Source organism: Anomaloglossus baeobatrachus, chromosome 4, assembly GCF_048569485.1.
Source record: "Anomaloglossus baeobatrachus isolate aAnoBae1 chromosome 4, aAnoBae1.hap1, whole genome shotgun sequence".
NCBI lineage: Eukaryota > Metazoa > Chordata > Amphibia > Anura > Aromobatidae > Anomaloglossus > Anomaloglossus baeobatrachus.
The window spans coordinates 212,113,428-212,137,918 of NC_134356.1; the positions used below are offsets into that span (position 1 = coordinate 212,113,428).

The 24,491-nt window shown below is 43.2% G+C and overlaps 1 protein-coding gene across 1 annotated transcript in view; it reads left to right on the top strand.

Annotated features, from left to right (window-relative positions):
• Positions 1 to 24,491, top strand: part of UIMC1 (ubiquitin interaction motif containing 1) — a 165,907-nt gene that overhangs the window by 137,460 nt on the left and 3,956 nt on the right. The window contains 4 exon segments of the mRNA XM_075344648.1: positions 1,234 to 1,396; positions 6,625 to 6,706; positions 15,729 to 15,852; positions 22,188 to 22,251. Of these exon segments, the coding sequence (XP_075200763.1) occupies positions 1,234 to 1,396; positions 6,625 to 6,706; positions 15,729 to 15,852; positions 22,188 to 22,251 (433 nt within the window).

The following is a 24,491-nucleotide window of genomic DNA, read 5'->3' on the forward strand; positions in this document are numbered from 1 at the left end:
GGATCGCCGGTCACAGCGACGTCGCCGAGCAGGTAAGTATGTGTGACGCTGCCGTAGCAATAATGTTTGCTACGGCAGCGATCTCCACATATCGACAAAACGATAGGGGCGGGTGCTATCACGCTCGCCATCGCTAGCATCGGCTAGCGATGTCGCAGCATGTAAAGCCACCCTTAGGGAAGAAGTAGTATAGGATTATAGTGCGGAGCCATTTTGTTGGTGACCGCAGAGAGGACTGCTGGCATAGTGCACCACTGTATTCTGCGCCCCGCCGTATTCCGCGCTCCTCAGTATTCCGCGCTTCTCAGTATTCCGTGCTCTGCTGTATACCGTGCTTCTCAGTATACTGTGCTCCGTCGTAGTCCTTGCTCCTCAGTATGCCGCACTCTGCTGTATACCGCGCTCCTCAGTATATTGTGCCCAACTGAGCTGCTAGTAGCGGAGGCCCAAGGTGAGCACACAAGAGCAGGGGGAGCGGCCGGGGGGGCGGGGGTGGCGGTGGCAGGGAGAGCAACAGTGGGGGAGAGGGGGTAGCGGCGTTAGCCTGGCGCCGGTACTCACATCCCGAGTGGGTGACGAGGAAAGTGCCGTAAAGATGGCGCTGATCTCCTCCCACTGATGTGAGCTGGACAGCCCAGGGGGGGGGCCGTGTCCAGCTCACAGCAGAAGCGGTCTCTTTGTTAAGTATAGGGTTGCAGCCTGACCAGTCTCTTATGCACAGGGGCTGCCGTATTTGAGGTGAGTAACTGTCGTTACATGCAGCAAATCCAAGATGGCAGCACCCGGTATTTCAGTAAAACTACAATTAAATAAAAACTAAAAAACAGTGAATTTAATTTTTATTAAAAATACTTGATTCCATAATCACTATTACTAATACAAAAATTAAAAAACCGCGACACCTTCCCTTTAAGATTTTAAGTGTGGTTCACTTTTAGTTTTTTTCATTTAAAAGTCCCCCATACACATTTATTTATCTCACTGATGGTATTTGGGACTACTAATTTCCACAGTGCTTAACAGATACAATCATCACTCTCCCCATATTTTCCCATATCACTGTCTTTGTGGGTAGTGGAAACCCACTCAAATATTGGGAAAATTTACAAACTCCTTGCAGATTTTGTCCTTGATGACATTTGCATGTGCCTGAAATGATTGCCAGTCAGAGCAGCCGCATTGCTACACATATTTGACATGCACTTCTTTTGTATGTTGCATTGTGTTTTATAGGCCTGTATTTCCTCAGAACCTTCTGACGAAGACATTATTTGCCTGGATAAAATGTTTACCAAGAATGTAGCCTGTCCAATGTGTGAGTGTACATTCCCTCGGAGCCTAATTGAAAGGCATGCGGCAAACTGTGATGGGACGAATAGTCAGCAAGAAATGGCTGGTTAGTAATTTAATATAATACAACACTAAGGGAAAATTATCTGTAGAATTATAATATTATATGTCTTATTTATTTGTACTAGATCTCTGATGGTTCTCATCTATAATGTTAGCAGTTTATATGGTAACATTCTGACACACAGAATTATGTGTATGTTACTTACAGTGGTTTGAAAAAGTATTCATACCTTGTGAAACTTTCCACATTTTTTCACGTTAAACACACAAACTTAATTTGTATTTTATAATTTGGTTTTTATGTGATCTACCAACACTAAGGGGTCGTTAGTGACGCACATCCGGCGCCGGTAGCGAAATCGCAGCGTATAACACTAATGAGCAACGATCAACGATCGCAAAATCATTCCAAAATGGTGATCGTTGACACGTCGTTCATTTCCTTATTATCACTGCTGCCACCGGTACGATGTTGTTCATCGTTCCTGCGGCATCACACATCGCTATATGTGACACCGTGGGAGCGACGAACAACTCCTTACCGGCATCCACCGGCAATGCGGAACGAAGGAGGTGGGCAGGATGTTACTTCCCGCTCATCTCTGCCCCTCCGCTTCTATTGGCCGGCCACTTAGTGACGCAGCAGTGACGTTGCTATGACGCTGAACTCGTCTCCCCCATGAGGGAGGGATTGTTCGGCAGTCACATCGACGTCGCTGGCCAGGTATGTGCGTGTGATGCTCCCGTAGCGATAATGTTTGCTACGGCAGCGAGCACCAAATGTCAAACGAGCGACGGGGGTGGGAGCTATCGCGCTTGACATCACTAGCAATCGCTAGCGATGTCGCAGCGTGTAAAGTACCCCTAAGACTATGTGAAATGTAAAGGAAATGACACGTTTTTCTAAATATTCGAAAAATATAAATTTGAAAATTGTGATGTGCAATTTGTATTCAGCACTCGAGTCAAGACTTTGTAAGGCCACCTTTCACTGCAATTACTGCTGCAAGTCTTTTGGGGGATGTCTATACCAGCTTTGCACATCTAGAGGCTGACATTTTTGTCCATTCTTCTCTGCAAACTATCTCTAGCTCAGTGAGATTGGACGAAGAGTATCTGAGAACATCAATTTTCAAGTCTTGCTACAAATTGTCAATGGGATTTAGGCCTGGACTATTCCGACACATGAATATGCTCTGATCTAAGCCATTCCATTGTAGCTTTGGCAGTGTGTTTAGGGTCAATGTCCATGTGGAAGGTGAATCTATGCCCCAATCTCAAGTCTTTTGCAACCTCGAACAGCTTTTCCTCCTTGATTGCCATGTATTTAGATCCATCTTCCCATCAACTCCAACTAGCTTCCCAGTCCCTCCTGAAGAAAAGCATCCCCACACCATGATACTGCCACCACCTTGTTTGACTATGGTGATGGTGTTTTCTGGGTGATATGCAATTATGTTTTCTACCATACATAGCATTTTGTATTTAGCCTAAAAAGTTCTCCTTTGGTCTTATCTGACCAGTGCATCTTTTTCCACATGCTACCTGTGTCTCCTACTTGGCTTTTTGCAAACTGCAAATAGGACTTCTTATGGCTTTCTTTGCCACACTTCCATCAAGACCAGATTTGTGGGGTATACAACTAAGGTCTTGTTCACATGTTCAGTATTAGGCCAATAATAGTAAGCCAAAACCAGGAGTGGATTAAAAATGCAAAATTGGTGTTCATGTTTCTATTATATTTTTCTCATTGTTCCACTTCTGGTTTTGGCCTTAAAAAATACTGAGGTAAAAAAACTCACCAAATAGTGAACGTGTGAACTGGGCTTTAAAGTTGTCCTGGACAAATTCTTCCACCTGAGCTGTGGATCTCTGCAGCTTCTCCAGAGTGACCATGGGCCTCTTGGCTGCTTTTCTAATTTATTGCTCTCTTTGGTTGGGATGTCAGTTTAGGTGGATGGCCATGTCTTGGTAGGTTTGCAGTTGTTCCGTACTCCTTCCATTTTTAGATGATCGCTTTAACAATGCTTTGAGATGTGTCAAAGTTTTAACTTGTTTTTTTTTTTTTTTATAACACAACCATTCTTTATTTCCACAATTGTAACCCTGATCTGTCTGGTGGGTACTTTGGTTTTCGTGTTGCTGTTTAATCACTGATGTTCTCAAACAAACTGCTGAGGAATTCAGAGAACATCTGTAGTTACAGTATATCACAAAAGTGAATACACCCCTTAACATTTTTGGAAATGTTTTATCTTTTCATGGGACAACACTAAAGACATGACACTTTGATACAATGTAAAGTAGTCAGTGTACAGCTTGTATAACAGTAAAGTTGGTGCCCTCTAAATAACTCAACACGCAGCCATTAATGTCAAAACCACTTGTTGTAAAAGTGATACACCCCTAAGTGAAAATGGCTAAATTGTGCCCAATTAGCCATTTTCTCCCCGGTGACATGTGACTTATTAGTGTTACAAGGTCTCAGGTGTGAATTGGGAGCAGGTGTGGTAAATTTGGTGTTATAGCTCACACACACTCTCATACTGGTCACTGGAAGTTCAACATGGCATCTCATGGCAAATAATTCTCAAAGGATGTGAAAAAAAGAATTGTTAGTCTACATAAAGATGCCCTAGTCCATAAGAATATTGGCAACATCCTTAAATTGAGCTGTAGCATGATGTCCAAGTCCATACAGCAGTTTAACAAGACAGGTTCCACTCAGAACAAGTCTCGCCATGGTCGACCAAAGACGTTGAGCATTATATCCAGAGTCTTTTCAAAATAGACATATTAGTGCTGCCAGCATTGCTGGAAAGGTTAAAGGTGGGGGGAATCAGCCTGTCAGTGCTCAGACCATATGCCACACACTGAATCACACTGGTTTGCATGGCTGTCATCCCAGATAGAAGCCTCTTCTACAGTTCATTGAGGGAATCATGAATACCAACATGTACTTTGAAATACTGAAGCAGAGCGTGATCTCCTTCCTTCGAGAACTGGGCCTCAGGGCAGTATTACAACATAAACCCAAACACACCTCCAAGACTATTGAGAATAGAGCATAATCACCCTCCCTTCAGAAACTGGGCCACAGGGCAATATTCCAACATGATAATGACCCCAAACACACCTCCAAGATGACCACTGCCTTGCTGAAAAAAATGGAGGGTAAAGGTGCTAGACCTAAACGCCATTAAACATCTGTGGGGCAAATGGAAGGTGGGAGAGCGCAAAGTCTCTAAGGGGTACTTTACACACTGCGACATCGCTAGCAATTGGTAGCGATGTTGCGCGCGATAGCACCCGCCCCTGTCGTGTGTGCGATATTGTGTGATCGCTGCCGTAGCGAACATTATCGCTACGGCAGCGTTACACGCACATACCTTGACAGCGACTTCGCTATGACCGTCGAACAATCCCTTCTTCAAGGGGGAGGGGCATTCGGTGTCATAGCAACGTCACTGCTGCGTCACTAAGCGGCCGGCAAATAGAAGCGGAGGGGCGGAGATGAGCGGGACGTAACATCACGCCCACCTCCTTCCTTCTGCATTGCCGGTGGACGCAGGTAAGGAGATGTTCGTCGCTCCCGCGGTGTCACACATCTCGATGTGTGATGCCGCAGGAACGACGAACAACATCGTATCTGCAGCAGCAGCGACATTAAGGAAATGAACGATGTGTCAACGATCACTGTTTTGGAACGATTTTGTGATTGTTGCTCATTAGTGTTACACGCTGCAATGTCGCTACCGGCGCTGGATGTGCGTCACTAGCTATGTGACCCCGACGATATATCGGTAGCGATGTCACAGCGTGTAAAGTACCCCTAACATCCACCAGTTCCATGATGTCATCATGGAGGAGTGGAAAAAAGGTTCCATTGGTTCCTGTGAAGCTGTAGTGAAGTCCATGCCCAAGAGAATTAAGGCAGTGCTTGACCAATAATGGTGGCCACACAAAATATTGACACTTTGGGCACAATTTAGCTGTTTAACACCTAAGGGGTGTACTCACTTTTGTTGCAAGTGGTTTTGACATAAATGGCTGTGTGTTGAGTTATTTAAAGGGAACACCAAATGTACACTGTTATACAAGCTGTACACTGACTACTTTACATTGTATAAAAGTGTCATTTTCAGTGCTGTCCCAAAGAAAATCCTAATAAAATATTTCCAAAATATGAGGGGTGTGCTCACTTTTGTGTTATACTGTATACTGAGAATAAATTACACATAGGTAGACTCAATTTACTTATTAGTCGATTTCTGGAGGTAATTGGTCACTCAAGATTTTATTTAGTAGTATCGGACTACAGGGGCCTGATTACAAAAGCACTTCCCAATTTTCAGTTTAATGTTTTTCACATATTTAGAAAGCCATGTATCATTTCCTTTCCACTTCATAAATACTTGCTACTATATATACACTCATGTCTAAGCCGACTTTTTCAGCACAATTTTTGTGCTGAAAAAGCTTCCCTCGGCTTCTACTCAAGTGAGGGCCCCACTTCTGGATTCCGGGGGGGGCTGTGTCTCTGGATAAAGCTTACCTGGTTAGCGGGACAGTGTCACAGGACGGAGGATCAGCGATACTCTGGCTCGGGGGTGTCGCAGCTCTGGAGGTTCTGTGATACTGGGGTCCCAGGGGTGTCGCGACGGGTGAAATTGAGCCTGCCGGTGGCCGGCAAAGCACCGGCCATTTTCTTGAAGTCTATTGCATCAACCGCCAGCGGGTTCATTGGAGCTAGCAGCCTGCTGGCAGGCTTAGTAGGGTTCCGCCACGACCTGAGCCCCCAGTATTGCCAACCTTCCTGAGCTACAACACTCCTGAGCCACAGTATTGCCGACGCTTTGTCCTATGACCTTCCTGAGCTGCAGACACCCCCATCCTCCGAGCCCGCAGCATCGCCGACCCAACCTCCTGAGCCCGCTCCACTGCCGTGCCGCAGACACACTAGGATTATAAGACACACTGCTATTTTAACACTAAAAATGATTTTTTTCCAGTTTTCCATCTCTAAATTTGGGGTGCGTCTTATATTCAAGTCAATAGGTTTTCGTGATAAAATTAGGGGCCTCGGCTTATACTCAGGTCGGCTTATACGCAAGTACACACTGTACTTTGTGTTGGTATATCATATAAAATCCTAATAAATTACATTTGTGGTTATAATGGGAAAAAATTGGAAATGTTCACAGGGTATGAATACTTTTTCAAAGCACTGCATGTAATGTCAACATGTCTTCTTCTTTTTTTTTTTCTTAGTCTTGCGATCAAGAAATAAATTGATGAGGAGAAGCCATGATAGATCAGCCGCCATCAGCTTAACTCCCAAAGACTCTGGCAAGTAAGTAGGTATGCTCATTTTTGTTACTTTTTCAATGATATATAGTATGTGGTGTAAGAAAAAAAAATGCTCATTGACCTGTACATTACAATGATTTATCATGGCATGGAAATGTTGACTTAGTTATTCTGTGTGAACAAAATGCTGATCAATTGTCTTGGTTGCTAATAAATGCAACATAGGAAGTTATTAATATACAATATCTAAACTTAAGATTCACTTCTTAAGATTTTATATAATAAAACAAAATGGAAAAGCGTATTGCAAAAGTTTAGGATTAAGGTAAACTAGAGTGGAAAATTCATATAAACAGGCTAACATGCTTTTGGTCTTCCCCATGAGAAGCATACATTAGTTAACTCAGATTTCATCAGAAGCACTCATGTTGGAAAGTTTATTTTTCCCATATTGAGTGCACGGGAACGAATCAGAATATTGTCTAGACTCTAGCTTCTGAAGCTGCGAGGCACCCATCAGTTGTTGGAGATGCACAGCTGGGAAGGCACCTTTTATAGAACTGACCAACCGATGCATAGTTCTTTCTATGGCTCTATCGGGTTTAAGAAGACCGCTCTCTTTTGGTTCTCCTCCCAAGTTTTCTCACTGCTCCTTCACTGTATCTTTTCCTACCTCCTCTTCCCCTTACTGTTGGGGTTCATCAGGGTTCAGTTTTCGTCTCCCTATACACTGCCCCTATTAGAAAAACCACCAGTTGATTTGGTTTTCAGTATCATCTCTATGCTGATTACATTATCTCCAGACATCACACCTGCATTACTGCAAAATAACACTAATTTTCTCTCAGCTTTCTCTAACATTATGTCCTCCCTCTATCTGAAACTGTCAAAAGCTGTACTCTTTGTGTTTCCTCAACTAATAACCTTCCTATACCCAATATTGCTATTTCCAAGTGTGGTTTTACCATTAGTCCTTTGCAGCCTGCCTTCTGTCTTGGGGTTGTTTTTTTCCTTCACTCTCTACATCTAATCATGTGCTCGCTCATATCACCTACACCTCAAATATATCTCTAGAATTTGCCCTTTTCTTACCTTTGACACTGTTAGGCTATGTGCGCACTTACCAGATTTTGCCGCGGATTTTCCATGGATTTGCTGCATGTTTCGCTGCAGAAAATGTTCATAACATCTCTGCAGTGAATCACCAGCAAATCCTATGGAGAAAAAAAATCCTGTGCGCACTAGGCGGAATTTGACAGCTGCATGTTTTGCTGCGGGAATCCCGCAGCAAAAACAAGTGCATGTCACTTCTTTTCCGCACATCGCTGCGGGATTTCACTCCATTGACTCAATGTTAATCATGAAATCCCGCAGGGAATAACGCAGGCAGCAAATTCTGTGCGGTTCACTGCGTTTTCCTGTGTTATTCCCTGCGGTATTTCGCGGTTTACCTCCGGTAATGTGCATCGCTTGTCTGCGGTTTGCAGGGAAGTGATGTCATTACAGGAAGAGGAAGCCGTGCAGAGAGTAAACACACACACATCACAGACACAGACATCACAGACATAGAACACATAGACACAGACACATAGAACACACATAGAAAGAAAACGGAAATATAGGAAAAAAAGAACGTGGGCTCCGCTGCATATTTACCTTCCAGCCGAGGTAAGCACACAGCGGCGGCCCGGTATTCTCAGGCTGGGGAGGGAGAGTGGCAGGGTTAATGTCTCCTGCCTCACTCCCCCTCCGGCAGCCGAGAATATCAGCCGCAGCTGCCCCGGCATTGTCGCATGCATTATGCGACAATACCGGCGCTGTCCTCGGCTCTTCTTGCCACCGTGTAGCAGTGGTGGCAAGGTAATACAAGGGGTTAATGGTGATGGGGGACAACCGCCATTAACCCCAGGCTTGATCATGGCTGCGTCTATGTGACAGCTGACATATTCAACCCGTAAGTAAAGTGAATAAAACACACACACAGAAAAATCCTTTATTTTAAATAAAACCAACAAGCCTCGTTCACCATTTTATTAACCCCTCCCAAACAAAGCTCCGGCGTAGTCCACAGCTCCGGCTCCGGCGTCCTGCACTGCTTCCATCCAGCCGCGACTGTCAGACACAGGCTGAATGCAGCAGACAGCAGAGGTAATTACCGGTCATTTCCCACGGCCGGTAATGTGAACTCACTGCCGACCGTGGGAAATGCAGCGATCTGTCCTCTATCTCTCTATCTATCCCTCTATCTGTCTGTCTATCTATCCCTCTATCTATTCTTCTGTCTATCCACTATCAGAATTAAATGTATTTTTTTTTTTTTTTTCTTCAATGTGCTTTATTGCATTGAATGCAATAAAGCACATCCCAACCCGCACGCGGCAAAACCGCGGCAATACCGCGAACAATGCCGCGGTAAAACCGCAGCAAACCGCATGCGGTTTTCGGGTGCGGTTTCCCGCGTTTTTTTACCGCGGGTGCGGTAATCTTTGAGAGCATGCGGAATTTACGCAAGGAAATTTAATTTCCCAGTGCGCACAGAGCCTTAAAACTCTTACTGGTTTTCTTATTCATTCTCTTCTATTGCAACTGTCTACTAATCACTCTCCCTGTTACTAAACTCTCACATCTCCAGTCCAGCCTGAATACAGCAGCCAAGATCATATTCCTCTCTAACCGCTACACCAAGGCCTCTGCTCTGTGCCAGTCATTGCACTGGTTGCCCATCCGCTACACAAGCTAATGTAAACTTTTAACTATCACAAATAAAGCTCTCTACAGTTTTGCACTGCCCTGTATCTCTTCCCTCATCTCTGGCTATCACACTAGCCATGCCAACCGTTCCGCTAATGACTAAAGTCCAACATCCTCAATATTCTGAAACTCACATTCCTGTGTCCAAGACATCTTGCGAGCTGCACCAATTCTCTGGAAATCACTACCCAGGATCATTTGATTAATTCCCAATACCCATAGTTTTAAGCATGAAATAAATATGCATTTCTTTAGACTGGCCTAATACTGCACCTCACTTATGTAACTATGAAAGTTTTCCCCTTACAAAATTTTCTCCCAGAATTGGTCCCTTGTAGCATCTGTTTAGACATGTTCTATGCACTTAATAGCACACTGTACCTGCTTTGTACATATACTGGCTGGTGACCATTTCATGCGTCATTATTTGAGTACCCTATTTATTTACTCGTAGATTATAAGCTTGTGAGCATGGCCCTCACTCTTGGTATCTGTTGAATAATGTGTTTACTCTGTAATGTTTTTGTCTGTATATGTACCCTCTGATTTGTAATGTGCTGCAAAATGTGTTGGCGCTATAGAAATAAAAATTGTTATTCCTAGTATGGCTACACTAATATCAATGTTTGCAACATAATTGACTCATTATTATTATTATTTGCATTTTGTATGCTTTGAATTATTGTCCTTTTGTATTTTAATGTTAGATTAAAAAGAAAAATTTAGCCCGGACTTCCCATAGAGGAGAGGAGGCCTAGGCAACATCTTGGTATGTCTGGTGATGCCTCAGTAGAAGAGTTTAAGGGTACGTTCCCATGATCCATGTTACTCTCGTTCTGGATGCAACGTACTACATTGTGCAGATTTTACCCATAAACTTGCATTAGATGCGAAAAATGTGCAGGTAAAATACACACATGCATTTTTGGTGCGTATTCACTGCAGAAATGCACCAAAAACACACGTAATCTGCTCCTAATAATTTCAATACCAGGACGTTTTGTTTTTTAAAAAAAAAGAAAAGGTTGACACACCAAACGGAGACAAAAAACACGGCAAAAACCCAATTGAGCTTGGATGCGGGATTGATGAGGAAATTCAGCTGTGTGAAAAACTCAACACATATCATGGGAATGTACCCTAGAACCCCTAGTCTAAGCAGTGGTCCAGCAGCACAGTTATTGTCCTGAGGTCAAGAACATCTGTCTTTTTGAAAACTGACTTTATTTTAAGAGTAAAGTTAGCCATACAAAGTAAAAAGTCTCTTTGAGTCCAATCGTTAACTGGAACCTATTACCTATTGGAGGGTGTTCTCACACCATAGATTTGGCGTGTGTTGTTCTTTCCAATTAAAATGATAGAGACTTCCTGACAGGCCATATCCGCCATGAAGTCTCATGGGCATCTTACCTCCGGCATCAGTCTGAATGTTCTCTGAAGGAGCAGTGTGACTCCTAGCTGTGATGTTCAATGTCCTCCTTCTCCTAACACACTTATCCAACATCGCCAGAGCCCCTGCAATGAGATCAGGTGGTGCTATAAACATTCTGATGGAGCGGCACTGTCACGTCCCCTCCACAGTCCACTCCTGCGACTTCTGCTTCAATCACCAGGCGACACCGTGTTCCCTTCGTGGATAGTGCTGGTGATGAGAGATGAGTCGGTGCAAGTGACTCTGGTGGACACAGGCTCCGCTCATCCAATAGGCTGGGTTTTCCTGGTGCCTGCAGTACCACTGGATGACGGTAGGTGGCGTGTGTCTTCCAGCTGAAATTACCATCATTCAGCCTCACCTTCAGTCTCAACCTGGGAAGACACCGCACCCTTTTAATTCCCCCTCCTGTCTGCTGGCTACTGCCAGAGATAGTTCTGTTTTACTGTTACCTGGCTCCCTCTCTGTTTTGCTTAATGACCCCCTGTGTTTGGACTTCTGCTTGTTTTTTGACTACCCTTCTGCCTGCTGTTTATGTACCTCGCCGCCAGTCCCAGATTTTACCTCTGCTTGGTTTCCTGATTACGTCCTTGCCTGCCTGATTCTGTTCGTGTTATGTAATTCCTGGTTTGACCCTGCCTGACTACTACTCTCATCGGACTGCAGCCTTCCACAGGTAGTGATCACCGGGGCCCTGTGTAATTCCAAATCCCTGTATAGAGGTTAAAGTGTTTCAAGGTTCTAGGGGTCCTGCTTGGTGAGTGGCTTCCCTCTAGCCTGTCCATTACAGCCAGTCTGAGTCTGTGGTTCCAGGCAGGTGTTACAGGCACCCAACGATCTTACTTCTGAGAGCCACAGTGCATAGTTCTCCTAGACCAGTCATGCCGAACCTTTTACAGGCCGAGTGCCCAAACTGTAGCCCTAAACCCAATTTTTTTTTTCCCGAAGTGCCAACCAATCCTATTATGTAAATAATTGATTTTAATCTTACCTTTGCAGTCTTCTCTTTAGCAGGGGGCATCACATGTGTCCCCCGTCCCCCCCCATGCTGGCATGTGTGTTCTCCCCCACCCCATGCTGGCATATGGTTTCTCTCCCCCCCCCCCCCCCTCCCACCCCATGCTGGCATATGTGTTCTCCCCCCCCCCCCCCAATGCTGGCATGTGTGTTCTCCCCCACCTCATGCTGGCATGTGTTCTCCCTTCCCCATGCTGGCATGTGCATTCTCCCCCACCCCATGCTGGCATATGTGTTCCCCAACCCCATGCTGGCATATGTGTCCCCCGTCCCCCCCCCATGCTGGCATGTGTGTTCTCCCCCACCCCATGCTGGCATATGGTTTCTCTCCCCCCCCCCCCCCCTCCCACCCCATGCTGGCATATGTGTTCTCCCCCCCCCCCCGCATGCTGGCATGTGTGTTCTTCCCCCACCCCATGCTTGCATGTGTTCTCCCCCCCCCCATGCTGGCATGTGCGTTCTACCCCACCCCATGCTGGCATATGTGTCCTCCCCCCCTCCCATGCTGGCATGTGTGTTCTCCCCCACCCCATGCTGGCGCTGGCACTGGCCCCCCCCATCCCCACCTTGGCACAGCCGCACACGAGTTATATATAAAAAAAAAAAAACAAAAAACCACAACATACAACTCACCTCCCAGCACACGCTCCACCGCTGCGCGCCGCTGAGTCCTCAGTTTCCACGCGGCCCGAAGACCTCATTACGCTGGCGCCGCTCACTGACGCTCCTCTGTCTCCTAGGCAACACACCTACAGCCTGGGGGAGGAGAGGAGTGTCAGAGCGAGGAGAAATGTCTCCTCCGCTCCAACACAGCTTTGATCTGCCGGCGCCAACACACCAGCAGATCAAAGCCGCATGATGAGGACACAGCGCGCGTGCCAGCAGAATGGGCTCTGCTTGCCCCTGGTGGCGCGCGTGCCATAGGTTCGCCATCACTGTCCTAGACACTCAGGCTGACCGCTTTCTCCATGAATGGCCAGAACACTCATAAAGCATTCTGCCAGATCATTGGAGCATTCTGCAGCGATACATGGGTCTCATTGTTATGTCTCTCCCTGCCTGACCATGGCCTATATTATCAGTGCAGGTCAGGATGTTTCAGTCAAATTAGTTTCAATACAAGGCACATTTGTTTAAATAAAAATGTATTATTATTATTATTTTTATTATTATTTTTAGTGGGGGGGGTTCAGGGGTATTTTTTAGAATATTTTAGTGCAGTATTTGCAAAATATACTTTTTTTACATTTGTGTCATTATTTAAATTTTATATGTATTGCTTTTCCCCTCAAAGACGATTGGGGACTGATATTTATTTTATTTTAGGTCTCCGACAACCTCTAAGGGTATGTGCGCACGTTACTTTTTACCTGCTTTTTACCTGCTTTTTTGCTGCTTTTTCTTCTGCGCTGTTTAATGCCAAAATGGTTGTGTTCTTCTATTCAAGCAAAGTCTATGGGAATTTGGGTTTCTTGTTCACACTATGTTGTTCAAAATGCTGCCATTTTGTGGCAGAACTTTGGTCAAAAACTCAGCTTTGCAGTGCAAAACCCAAATGGCAAAAACAATTGACATGTTGCTTCTTTGAAAAGCTGAGTTTTTGACCAAAGTTCTGTCTCAAAAAGGCAGCATTTTGAACAACATAGTGTGAACAAGAAACCCAAATTCCCATAGACTTTGCTTGAATAGAAGAACACAACCATTTTGGCATTAAACAGCGCAGAAGAAAAAGCAGCAAAAAAGCAGGTAAAAAGCAGGTAAAAAGCAACGTGCGCACATACCCTAAGAGTATTGTGTATGGGAGAAAAGAGTAGTATGGACACCTTTTCTTTCACAATTTCTGTCTGTCTGCTGGGCACCCAACATTGCCCAATTTCTAAGTTGAACCCGTACTATAAAATTACATAGATGTATGTTTAAGAGCCAGAACCACCTGGTGTAGATTTCCGTGATTAAAATCAACACTTTAATACTGCAGAATATGTTTTCTCACATTGATACATGCTACTAGTAACATGCAGGTCATCTAAGACATGGAATATTCCAAAGGATAATATCTGCAGCACATGGAAGTAAGGAGCACTTTGCACACTATGACATCGCAGGTGCGATGTTGGTGGGGTCAAATTGAAAGTGACGCACATCCGGCGTCGCAGGCGATATCGTAGTGTGTAAAACCTTTTTGATACGATTAACGAGCGCAAAAACGTCGTAATCGTATCATCGGTGTTGCGTCGGTCATTTCCATAATTTGGAAATGACCGATGTTACGATGTTGTTCCTCATTCCAGCGGCATCACACATTGCTGTGTGTGAAGCCGCAGGAGCGAGGAACATCTCCTACCTGCGTCCTGCGGCTCACGCCAGCTATGCGGAAGGAAGGAGGTGGGGGGGATGTTTTCGTCCCGCTCATCTCCGCCCCTCCGCTTCTATTGGCCGCCTGTCGCGTGACGTCGCTATGATGCCGCACGACCCGCCCCCTTAATAAGGAGGCGGATCGCCGGCCAGAGCGACGTCGCAGGGCAGGTGAGTGCATGTGAAGCTGGCCAGCTATCACCATGATATCACAGCTGCGACAGGGGCGGGGACTATCGCGCTCGGCATCGCAAGCATCGGCTTGCGATGTCGTAGTGTGCAAAGTGCCCCTAAGTCTTGTAAATCCTATGCACTGGTTTGGTTTTGTATGTTGTTGTGGAGTTAATCGTCTAAATGTAGGCTTACGTTTGTTATATGCATGATTTAAATGCCTTTTTAGTACTGTGGATCAGCCACACGCGTAAACCAGGACAATTTTGAATAATACTAAATCTGTCACAAACTGCTCAGTGCAAGGACACAGAAAATTACAGCAAAAAAGAATTTGCGTTTAGAGAGAGAAAAAAATTCAATAATCAGCACTCCCTTTCACCAGAATAGGGCCTCATTCAGACATTAGTTATTTTCCCTGCACACAAAGAACAGTCTGCGTGTCATCAGTGTTTGGTCCATGGGGCTCACGTCACCCCCAAATGTGGTTCCCCTGCACTGCTAATAGAGTACTCCACGGGAAAATATCCAGGAGACTCCGTAGACTGAAGGCAGTTCTTCTTTTTCCCAGTCTCTCCTACTCATAGCACCTACTGCCATTTTGGTCTACCTGACAAGCTCAACCAGAGACCAAGATCCACTATATTCTGCAGTATATAGTATGAGCAACAAATGTTTATAGGTTAAAGACCTCTAAAGACACTAAGACATATTGTGGGAAAAAAAACAAAAGGCAAAATGTTTTTAAAAATATCAAAAATTAAAAAAAACCCCAAAAACTAAAAGATATATAAAAGTTGAAACCACACTCCTTTTCCAAGAGGTATATGAACAGCTCCATAGTTTATAATGGGTATGTGTTGTGTCTGTGAAAATCAGGAATAGAACATAGTCCATCAACGTTAGATTCTTGAAAATACAAAACTCAGCAGTTACTCACCCTCCCCTGCTTCAACACTGCTTCTTCACCGCTGTTCCAGACTTTCACCACTGCAGCAGTGATGTCACGATGACATTTCATATGACCCCTAACAGCCATTCAGTGTGCTCAATGTCTCTGATGTAGAGGGCACAAATCTTTGAGCCCAGTGATTGACTGATGCGGTTACTTACACTGTAGTTGTGGCATTAGGGATGAAGATGAGTAGGTCGGGAAGTTTGTGGCTCAAAATGTAAAAGAACTCATTGATCTTTATAATTGCATCTTGTTCATAATTATGGTTTTTGTTTTATCGTATTAGTCCATCTATTTGCTGAAAATTTAAACCGTGCTAGATGGAGATATTTACCGTGGACCCTTTTAATTATACAATTTTCTTTATTCCTTTTTGTTACACAGATGTGAGAAGTGTTACCTATGTCAATCAGTAGTCCTACTGAAAGACTATCAGGACCATGTGGACAACTGCTTACAGACTGCAATGCTAGAAAGCCAGGGAAGGCAGAAACACCGAAGTATCAAGGTATGTAAGTATCAAGGTATCACTGTGTTAATTAGTTATGGGCAAACACAAACTTTAAAGTTCAGGGTCCATGCATGGATCCCAAACACAGACTTCTCAGACATGTCCGTGTTGCTGTTCGAGCTCTGCTGCCCATAGAAAGGGCTAGGGAGCTGCAAGCAAAATCGGGATTTAAGCAGGACAAAAATTTACTTAGAGTTTACGTGTGCCTGTCACACTGCTTCCGAGTTCACTCATTAAACCTTATGAATATTTCCAGCTTCCCCCGCCCACTTTCTGTGCAGGCGTCTATAATTGGTTGTGCTCACACTGGCTGTCTGTGTCCACGAAGTGGAGTGTAAAAATAAATAATTGGAAAAAATGACATGCAGTACCCTGCACTTTGGTACCAATGCAGATAAAGCTTTATCATGGCTGTGTATCAAAATACAAACTTATTTGTGTCTGTGATTTGTCAAAATCTATAACACTCCCTCCTCCCCCCCATTACTAATTGTGTAAGTAAAAAGAAATAAACAGAAAGCACAGAGAAAAAATCTTTATTTAAAAAAACAAATATTATCCACAATTTATTACCCCGAAAACACCACGACGCCCCACGACTATCCAGACTCTGCTACATCCTGAGGTCACAGTGCGCAGTCACATTAGAAAAAGCATGCCCTCTCATAGTCTACTAAATTTTGTGATTATATTGGTGACGGCATTTAGGGGGTTAAACAGCAGGCACAGCTCCTGGCTGTAAGTGCTGGGTCTTGGCTGTCATGTAAGCTGATCTTCCGGCGGTGATCGTGCGGTGACAGCTTCTGTGCCCTGGACGATCACAATGAGATAACAACATGTCTTTGGTTTGGAACCCTTAGCCAACCATGACGTATAGGTACGTTAAATGTCGTGAAGGGGTTAAAGTGCTAAAAAAATATTTCTTGCTCAGACACTCAAATAGTTCTTGAATCATTTTTTTTTTTCATGATACTTTGGGCTTAATTTTTATGCTATTTTCATTTCATACTATTTTTTTTCCTTTCTTTTGTCTATCAGGCAATATTGCTGGGAAAGTAAAGGAAATACGTATGTGTGATTTTCACAGGGTTTGTTGTTTTTTTCTATTATAATGACCACAACGGACAACGAAAATACATTTAAAACATTTGTTCACCTTTATGTAAAAATAATTTTGATATATCAGACAGTTTTGGTTTTTTTAGATGGAGGCAAAGCTTGTAAAAGTGATTTGGATTGACATTTTCTTTTTTTTATATTATTTACTTATTTTTTAACTACTTTTTTATTTTATTTTATTTTTTCATTTCTTCCACATATTGTACCACCAATAAGGTCATAAAAGACTTTTGGGGGAGAATTTCAGCATTGAAATACTTTTTATTTATTTTTTGTTTAATCAGGTATTACCTTTAACTGGGGCTAGTATATAAGCCCCTAGTTACAGTGGAAATGTATAGCTATAGAGTTGTCTGAGCCTCCTAGGACCCAGGTGTTCTGCTCCCTCCTTATTCCCAGCAATTGCATGACCAGTGGGCCAGAGGAGGAAGCACTATTAGTTCTTCCTATTACTGTACACTTAGAGCTTGTTCAGCACTGTGTACAGTTGCGCTCAACAGTTTACATACATAGATTTTTTGCTTTCTTGACCTCTTTTCGGAAAATATGAATGATAACACAAAAACTTTTTCCCCCACTAAAGGTTAGTGGTTTGGTGAAGCCATTTATTGTCAGACTACTGTGTTTCCTTTTTTTAAATCATAATGACAACCAAAAACATCCAAATGACCCTGATCAAAAGTTTACATAACCTGGTGATTTTGGCCTGATAACATGCTGCACAGAAGTTGACACAAATGAGTTTGAATGAGACGAAAATCAAACATTTAGGCCACAACCATAAAGGTTACATTTGGAGAGGTGTCAACAAGGCCCATGATGAAAGGAACACTTTTCCTATTGTAAAGCGATGAGGTGGAACGCTGATGATGTGAAGATGTGTGAGCTACAAAGGCACAGGAAACTTTGTCAAAGTTGAAGGAAAGATGAATGCAGGATGTTATCAGCAAATACTGGAGTCAAATTTACACTCATCAGCCCAGAAGCTGCGCATGGGAAGACGTTCCAACATGACAACAATCCAAAACACAAGGTCAAGTCAACCTGTCATTGGCTACAGCAGAATAAAGTGAAGGATCTGGAGTGGCCATCTCAGTCTCCTGACCTCATTGAGCCACCCTGGGGAGAACTGAAGCGCACAGTTCATGCAAGAAAGCCAGGAATTTACAGGAACTGGAGGCTTTTTTTGCCAAAAAGAATGAACAGCTTTACCATCTGAGAAAATAAAGAGCCTCATCCAGAACTACTACAAAAGACTTCAAGCTATCATTGATGTTAGAGAGGGCAATACACAGTATTAAGAACTGGGGTATGTGAACTTTTGATCAGGGTCATTTGGATACTTTTGATTGTTATTATGATTTAAAAAGAGAAAACACAGTAGTTTGACAATGAATGGCTTCACCCAACCATTAACCATGAGTGGAAAAAAAGATTTTGCGTTATCATTCGTATTCTCTGAAGAAAGGCCAAGAAAGCAACAAAGCTGCTGGGGTGTGTAAACTTTTGAGCACAAATAAAGAAGGTAAAGACCGTAATAGATAGTCTCTGCATTCTCTATAAGGAGTTTGGCTATGTCTGACAACCGACTACCCTCTCCTGTGACTGCACGATCATGTGCAGCTGACTTACTATGCTGTGACATTTTAGAACATCACTGCATAGTACAACGCAGAACACTCGGATGTTTAAAGGCGATTAGTGAAAGAAAGGATGAGCTCATTTATAGGTAGTTGAGATTGAGCATAAGAATATCCCATTAAAAAAAAACATGAAAAGCATAAAAAATACTGCTGATAGAACATGCAAATTTCCACTCATCTGTAAAATGCTGTCTAAGGCTATGTGCGCACTGGAAAATGGAATTTTCTCAAGAAAATTCCGCAGGTATTCAAAGATTACCGCACCCGCGGTAAAAAAACGCGGGAAACCGCACCCGAAAACCGCATGCAGTTTGCCGCGGTTTTACCGCAGTATTGTTCGCGGTTTTGCCGTGTGCGGGTTGGGATGTGCTTTATTGCATTCAATGCAATAAAGCACATTGAGAAAAAAAAAAAGTCATTTCATTCTGAGATAGTAGATAGATAAAGAGACAGAAGAATAGATAGAGGGATAGATAGACAGACAGATAGAGGGATAGATAGAGAGATAGAGGACAGATCGCTGCATTTCCCACGGTCGGCAGTGAGTTCACATTACCGGCCGTGGGAAATGACCGGTAATTACCTCTGCTGTCTCTCTGCGAGACAGCAGAGGTAATTCAGCGCTGTGTGTCAGTCGCGGCTGGATGTAAGCAGCGCAGGACCTGTGGATTACGCCGGAGCTGTGGATTACGCCGGAGCTTTGTTTCGGGAGGGGTTAATAAAATGGTGAACGAGGCTTGTTTGTTTTATTTAAAATAAAGGATTTTTTGGTGTGTGTGTGTTTTATTCACTTTACTTAGGGGTTGATCATGTCAGCTGTCACATAGACGCTGCCATGATCAAGCCTGGAGTTAATGGCGGCGATCCGCCACCATTAACCCCTTGTATTACCCTGCTGCCACTGCTACACGGCGGCAGGAAGAGCCGGGGACACTCCGGTAGTGCCGCATAATGCATGCGACAGTGCCGGGGCAGCTGCGGCTGGTATTCTCGGCTGCGGGAGGTGGGAGTGAGGCGGGGGGCATTAACCCTGCCCCTCTCCCTCCCCAGCCTGAGAATACCGGGCCGCCGCTGTGTGCTTACCTCGGCTGGACGGTAAATAGGCAGCGGAGCCCACGTTCTTTGTTTTCTAAATTTCCGTTTTCTTTCTGTGTGTTCTATGTGTCTGTGTTCTATGTCTGTGATGTGTGTGTGTGTGTGTGTGATCTGTGTTTGTTTACTCTCTGCTCCGCTTCCTCTTCCTGTAATGACATCACTTCCCTGCAAAACCGCAGACAAGCGATGTACATTACCGGAGGTAAACCGCGAAATACCGCAGGGAATAACGCAGGAAAACGCAGTGAACCGCACAGAATTTGCTGCCTGCGTTATTCCCTGCGGGATTTCACGATTAACATTGGAGTCAATGTAGTGAAATCCCGCAGCGATGTGCGGAAAAGCAGTGACATGCAATTGTTTTTGCTGCGGGAATCCCGCAGCAAAACATGCAGCTGTCAAATTCCGCCTAGTGCGCACAGGATTTTTTTTGCCCATAGGTTTTGCTGATGATTCACTGCAGAGATGTTATGAACATTTTCTGCAGCGAAACATGCAGCAAAACCTCAAAAAATCCGCGGCAAAATCCGGTAAGTGCGCACATAGCCTTAATCCTGCTCTATGTATTGGAATATTTGGCCAGTCTTTGGATAAAAGTGAGAAAAAAAAGTTTTTAATCTATAAATCTATTTTAATTTAAGCTTGCAGGAGATCAGATTTTGCATATATTTTTCTGAAAAAGTACACCACCAAAGCAGTATACTTTTCAGCTAATATCCACAATGCTTTGGATGGTGGTGAGCATTGGGTAAAAGGTTACCTGCCACATACTGTGATTCAGACCGTTACATTTATTGTAAACATTTGCATCAGCAGTAATTTTGTTCTGTAGATTTTGTGCAACCAAACGTTAATGAGATTTAAAGTGTTCTAGCCTTTTAAAATTCCTGTGGTTTGAGCGATTGACATTGTATTCAAGACCTGGACCTTCACCTATTAACAGGACTTTAAAGAGCGCTGACTTATTAAAAGAACTTTACAGTCAGGCCCAGAAATATTTGGACCGTGACTGAACCTCCATGATTTGGGCTCTGCATGCTGCTATTTTTTTATTTAAAATGAAACAACTGAGATGTAATTGAAGTGTCAACTTTCAGGGTAATTAAAGGGGTAAAAATATCCTTTGAAACATTTAGGAATTGCAACCATTATCCTACAATGCTCCTCATTTCAAGAACTCAAAAGGAATTGGATAAATTTACCATAAATAAAATGTTAATTTTTATTACTTTGTGGAGAATTGTTTGCAGGTGATGGCTAACTGAAGTATGGAACCTATGGATGTCACCTCCTGGGTTTCCTCCTTTGAGATGCTTTGCTGGCCTTTACTTCGGCTGACTTTAGTTGTTGCTTGTTAGTGGCTCTTTCTGCCTTAAATTTTGTGTTAACTATGTTCACTTGAAATACTATGCCCCAAGAATGACAAAAGTATTTAGGAGTGATACCTTTATAGGCGTAACCAGAAAAATTACATTTTTTCTGGTTAGCCTATAAAGGTATCACTTCTAAAATACTTTGGTCATTCTTGGGACATAGTATTTCAATTGATTTTTCTGGCTAACATGGTACCACAATATTACCTTGCATTGTGTTAAGTATGTGAAATACATATTCTATGGGGTTGAGATCTAGTGCTTGATTCCGCCATTGCAGAATATTCCAGTACTTCACCTTAAAAAAACTCCTACATTACTTTCACAGTATGTGAACAGAAAATGTAACCCTGTACACTTCAGAATTCATCCGGCTGCTTCTGTCTTCAGTCACATAATCAATAATCACTACTAATGCAGTGCCATTAAAAGCCATATATGTCCATGCCATCACACTGCGTCCACCATGTTTTACAGAGGATATATTGTGCTTTGGATGATGAGCCATTCCAAGCCTTCTCCATACGGTCTTTTTCCCATCATTCTGATACAGATTGATATTAGATTCATCTGTCCAAATAATGGTTTTCCTGAACTCTGCTAATCTCTTTAAATGTTTTTTGGGAAAAGACTAATCTGTCCTTTCTATTTTTAAGGCTGATTAATGGTTTTCACCTTGCGGTGAACCCACTGTATTTGCTCTCATGAAGTCTTCTCTTTATGGTAGACTTAGATACTGTAACACCTACTTCCCAGAGAGTGTTCTTCACTTGGGTGGATGTAGTGAAGGGGTTTTTTTTTTCCACCATGGAAAGAATTCTGTAATCCTCCACCACTGTTGTCTTATATGGACATGCAAGCCTTTTTGATTCCCAGGCACTCCAGTGCGGTAATTTGTTTTTGAAGAATGCGCCAAACTATTGATTTGGCCACTCTGAAAATTTCTGCTATCTCTGATGGATTTCTGTGCTTTGGTGAACAGCTAAAATACAAAAACTTGTCACTGTCCAAAAATGTCTGGCTCGAACTGTATGTTCAAATAGTGTTAGGTGAAATGTTATTTACTAGATTCTAACAACTGTCTATCCCTGGTCTTCGTCAGGAATATCCAGAACGCAATGGAAGGCTCCTAAGCATGCTGGAGCAGTCAGAATCCTCCTTGGCAGGTATGACTTGTCTATACTAAGGTATTACCAGCTGACTTTTTTTTATATATGGTCATTGAATACTTTGGTGTCATTTGATATTATTTTTCATAACAGGAGGGAGAATATCTACGATTTATGTACACTGTCTCAACTTTTATTATATCGTTTCATTAATTCCTAATTAGAAGTTTCCTTTAATTTTGTTTCCCCAGCTTTGATGCATATTTTGCATCTTCATAGTAACAGAAAACAAATAATATATGGAGTCTGTCATGGGGTATGACACAGTAACTAGGAGTAGGGATCCTAGACTGGCCCTCAGACCAGGGACCCGAAACTGTCCTTTATTTCAGAGGTACGCCAGATGGCAGTGAGGTCTGGACCACCAGCATAGCCCTGACTACTGAATTGCCCTGGTCTAATGCCCCTGGGGGAGGGCTGGGACAGGAGTCATAAATTCCACAAATACCAACAGATAGGGGAAAACCAAGACTCAAACGCACTGTAAGCACACACAGGGGAAAAGACAATATGTGCTCAGGGATAAAGTACAGGGAGGAAATACACAAACAAAAAAAAATAATATTTACACCACACACCAAATGGCATAAACACAGTTCACCAACTACTGTATGACTACGCACAAAGACCGGTATCGCTGGAGCAAAGCTAGAGCTATCTGCATGAGGGACCAGATTCCACCATCGTTTCAAGGGTGGAGGCGGCATAAGCCAGCAGGAATTAACTCCTGCAAGACCAATCACCAGTGAGCACAAAACTGGTCGACACCCTGCTCTGACAGACTAACTCATCATCTCCAGGTGTCGTATATGACTCTGCAGTGTGAACAGGATCTGAAGATAACTGATGAGATTAGAGCAGAACACCGCATGACAGAGTCTAATCCTGCAGTTGTACTTTTTAACGGCTGTTGTCTGATCATCGGAAGATGGAATTTGGCGCAAGACAGTAGGATTATGTTACAGAATTTTTAGCTGTTGCCATGGAGATGCATGGACTGCATTGTAGATGTAGACCTAATGTAAGGTTGACTAATTTTTAATTTTAGTTTTATTTGAGGCACTAAAAGAAATGATTTGCAGAGTTGTACTTATCCTTTAATTTTGTCTTAGTTTCTTCCATTTCTGTATAGTGGTCCTACAGATACAGATTTCAGACAGAAGCAAAGTTTTCTTACCCTATTGTGTTCTTCTGGGTCTCACCGGCTCTGAACTGGTGTCAGTCACTCTAGTAATCATAGGGCTAAAAACTGATATATTTATTCATGGAGCTTTATTTTCTTTATATTGCACAGTTTTTTTTACTTTGCTGATGCCAAAGGTTTTCTGAGCTTAGTTTTATTCCACAGTTAATCCCTCGTCTTGAATTTTTAAGATGGCCATAGTTGTACAAACGGAAGGGATTGTCTAGGTAAAATGAACTCTTGCCCAGCAGACCATATGTGTAAAAATTAACAAACGCCATAATATTTATTTTACTCACTTGTATAGCACTATTAATTCCACAGCGCTTTATAGATGTGATCATCACTGTCCCCATTGGGGCTCACAGTCTAAATTCTCTATCAGTATGGGAGGAACCCCACTCAAACACGGGGAGAACATACAAATTCCTTACAGACTGCAGTGCTAACCATGTATTGCCCCATACTTACTTATCATCACCCACCTGGATCCAACGTACAGCCTTTTTCATTCTGCCCTAGCAAAGGAAGTGGAGATGTCACCATTCAACCAGTTACTGGCCCATGGTGGCCTGTAAGTGTCAAAGGTGACTTTGGTTGCAGCTGTCATGTGACTGAGCGTCTCATTATAAGCTGTTGTCTGATGATGTGCTGACCAATCACAAGCCTCATCAGTTCGAATGGTGATCTCTCCCCTTGCGGTCCTGGAAGATCATAAAGAGGTCTGTGCTGAATCCAACATGTAAATTTTACTGAATATACATCCAGAATACACATCCAGACCTGAAGTAACGTTTTATTTACCTGGACAACCCCTGTAATAATATAATAAGTATTCAATTACTTAAAGGGGCTGTCCAGGCGTACTCTCCCTCTCCATCTGGCATTGCTTGTATAGAGCCTGTATGGTCTGGTTCTCATGTCAACTGTTATCAGTCCACTGCCCAGTAAGTCCTACATTGATTAATGGGACCTGTGTGTAATACTTAATGAATGTCGATCAGGTAGAGAGTATCCTTGAATAATTAGTCATATCTATGGCATTATAAAGGCC